The sequence below is a fragment of the Nestor notabilis genome, unplaced genomic scaffold, assembly GCF_000696875.1.
Source record: "Nestor notabilis isolate BGI_N333 unplaced genomic scaffold, ASM69687v1 scaffold25193, whole genome shotgun sequence".
Classification (NCBI taxonomy): domain Eukaryota; kingdom Metazoa; phylum Chordata; class Aves; order Psittaciformes; family Psittacidae; genus Nestor; species Nestor notabilis.
Genome location: NW_009922752.1, coordinates 909 through 2,665, shown reverse-complemented (window position 1 = coordinate 2,665; position 1,757 = coordinate 909). Strand labels below are relative to the sequence as shown.

The following is a 1,757-nucleotide window of genomic DNA, read 5'->3' as shown; positions in this document are numbered from 1 at the left end:
GGGAGCTGGGCCACCGTGCCGACGACACCATTGCCCAGGCAGAGCGGGCACTCAGCACCCACCATGACCCTAACTCCTTTGTCTTCTGAGCTGTGACAAGCCTGGTCCCATTGACAGAGGAGCCGCAGGGAATGTGGGAGGCAGCCAGAGCAGCACCAGAGGTAGCCACAGGGCTTCTTGGTTTTACTCCATTGCTGGAAGCTCCAGGCTGGGGACTGACCAGGGCTCCCTGTGCCTGGTGGAGTAGTGAGGGGAGCAGTGATGTCCTTGGAGATCTGGGGCCAGCCCTGAGCTATCCAGCCTGGAGGAGAGGCCGTGGGGCTGGGACATGGCAGGGACCAGGATATGGTCTAGGAATGTCTTGGAGACATCGCAGGGATGAGAGAATGTCATAGGGACATTGTGGGGGCATTGTGGGGAGCAGGGGATGTCATGGGGACATCATGGGGACTGGGGCATGATGTGGGGATATCATGGGGACCAGAGGACATCGTGGGCACTGGGGGGATGTTGTGGTGTCCATGGGACATCGTGGCAACATCATGTTGACCAGAAGACATTGTGGGACTGAGGGACACCACAGGGACTGGGGGAATATCACAAAAACATTATGAGGCCTGGGCCATCATAGGGCCGTGCAGTAAAGCCGTGCTGTCCTCCCATGTGTCGTTCCAGGTGCCTCTGTGCTGTGTCGTCCCAGGCATTGAGCAGCCAGGGAGAACTCACTCCTCCTCCCCACTGGGGACAGCAGGTGGGGGGTGACGCACCTGGAGCACCCCCAGCCAAGCCCACCCTGTCATCCCCTCCAACTATTCCCAGTGGGAATAACAGCAGCAACAGCGGGAGCCAGAGCCAGATTTACTGCTGAGTTGGGGCAGGCAGGGGGTGTCCTTCAGTCACGCAGTGCTGGGGGGTGGCAAGCAGGGGGACCCCAGGGCGGTGTCCGTGTCCTCAGGATGGCAGTGGCCTGGAGGGGCACATGGAGAGGGGACTGGTTGCAAGAGGGACCCCTCACCCCCGCCCCGTCACTGTGTCACCTCATGTTCCCAGAGCCAGCTTGCTCTGGAGGTGCAGCCCTGGGAGATGTCCCCCTGGTTGGGGGTCACAGTCTGGCTCCAATCTTGGCAGAGGAGCCCCCCACACACCACCAGGGCACTGCTGGTGGCACCTACCGTGAGGGGCCAGGAGCTAAGCCGGCAGCCCCTTGGAGAAAGCATACATCCCAGGCAGGTAGAGTGCGTCCCCAGCCCGGCCAGCCTCCTCCACCGCCCGGCACTCAGCCTCATCCCGGTGCTTGATCTCCTGTGGGGCAGAGCATGGCGCTGGCACCAACTATGGCACTGCCCAGTGCTGGTGCTGGTGCTGGTGGTCAGCTCACCTTCACTGCCAGGTGATGGCTGGGGCCGCAGTTGTGGTACTTGTCCAGCACCTTGGGGACATCACCGCTGTCAAACTTGTAGCAAGCCAGGCAGGTCGGTTTCCTCTGTGGGGAGAGCATGGCATGTGGCATGTCATAGAATCATAGCATCATAGAATGGTTTGGGTTGGAAAGGACCTTAAGATCATCTAGTTCCACTAGACCAGGTTGCTCCAAGCCTCGTCCAACCTGGCCTTGAACACCTGCAGGGATGGAGTATTTACTACTTCTTTATGCAATCTGTTCCAGTGCCTCACTACCGTCACTGTAAAGAACTTCTTCCTTACATCTAACCTTAACTTCCCCTGTTTAAGTTTGAACCCCTTGTCCTATCACTGCA

At 59.1% G+C, this 1,757-nt stretch overlaps 1 protein-coding gene across 1 annotated transcript in view; it reads right to left on the bottom strand.

The window, feature by feature from the left end:
- Window positions 1-1,188: 1,188 nt before the first annotated feature.
- RARRES2 (retinoic acid receptor responder (tazarotene induced) 2) overlaps window positions 1,189-1,757 on the bottom strand; it is a gene marked incomplete at its 5' end in the record, with an annotated part of 1,191 nt that continues 622 nt past the window's right edge. Inside the window, 2 exons of the mRNA XM_010011791.1 lie at window positions 1,189-1,302; window positions 1,379-1,483. Coding sequence (XP_010010093.1) covers window positions 1,189-1,302; window positions 1,379-1,483 — 219 coding nt within the window. The remainder of the gene's footprint in view (window positions 1,303-1,378; window positions 1,484-1,757) is intronic.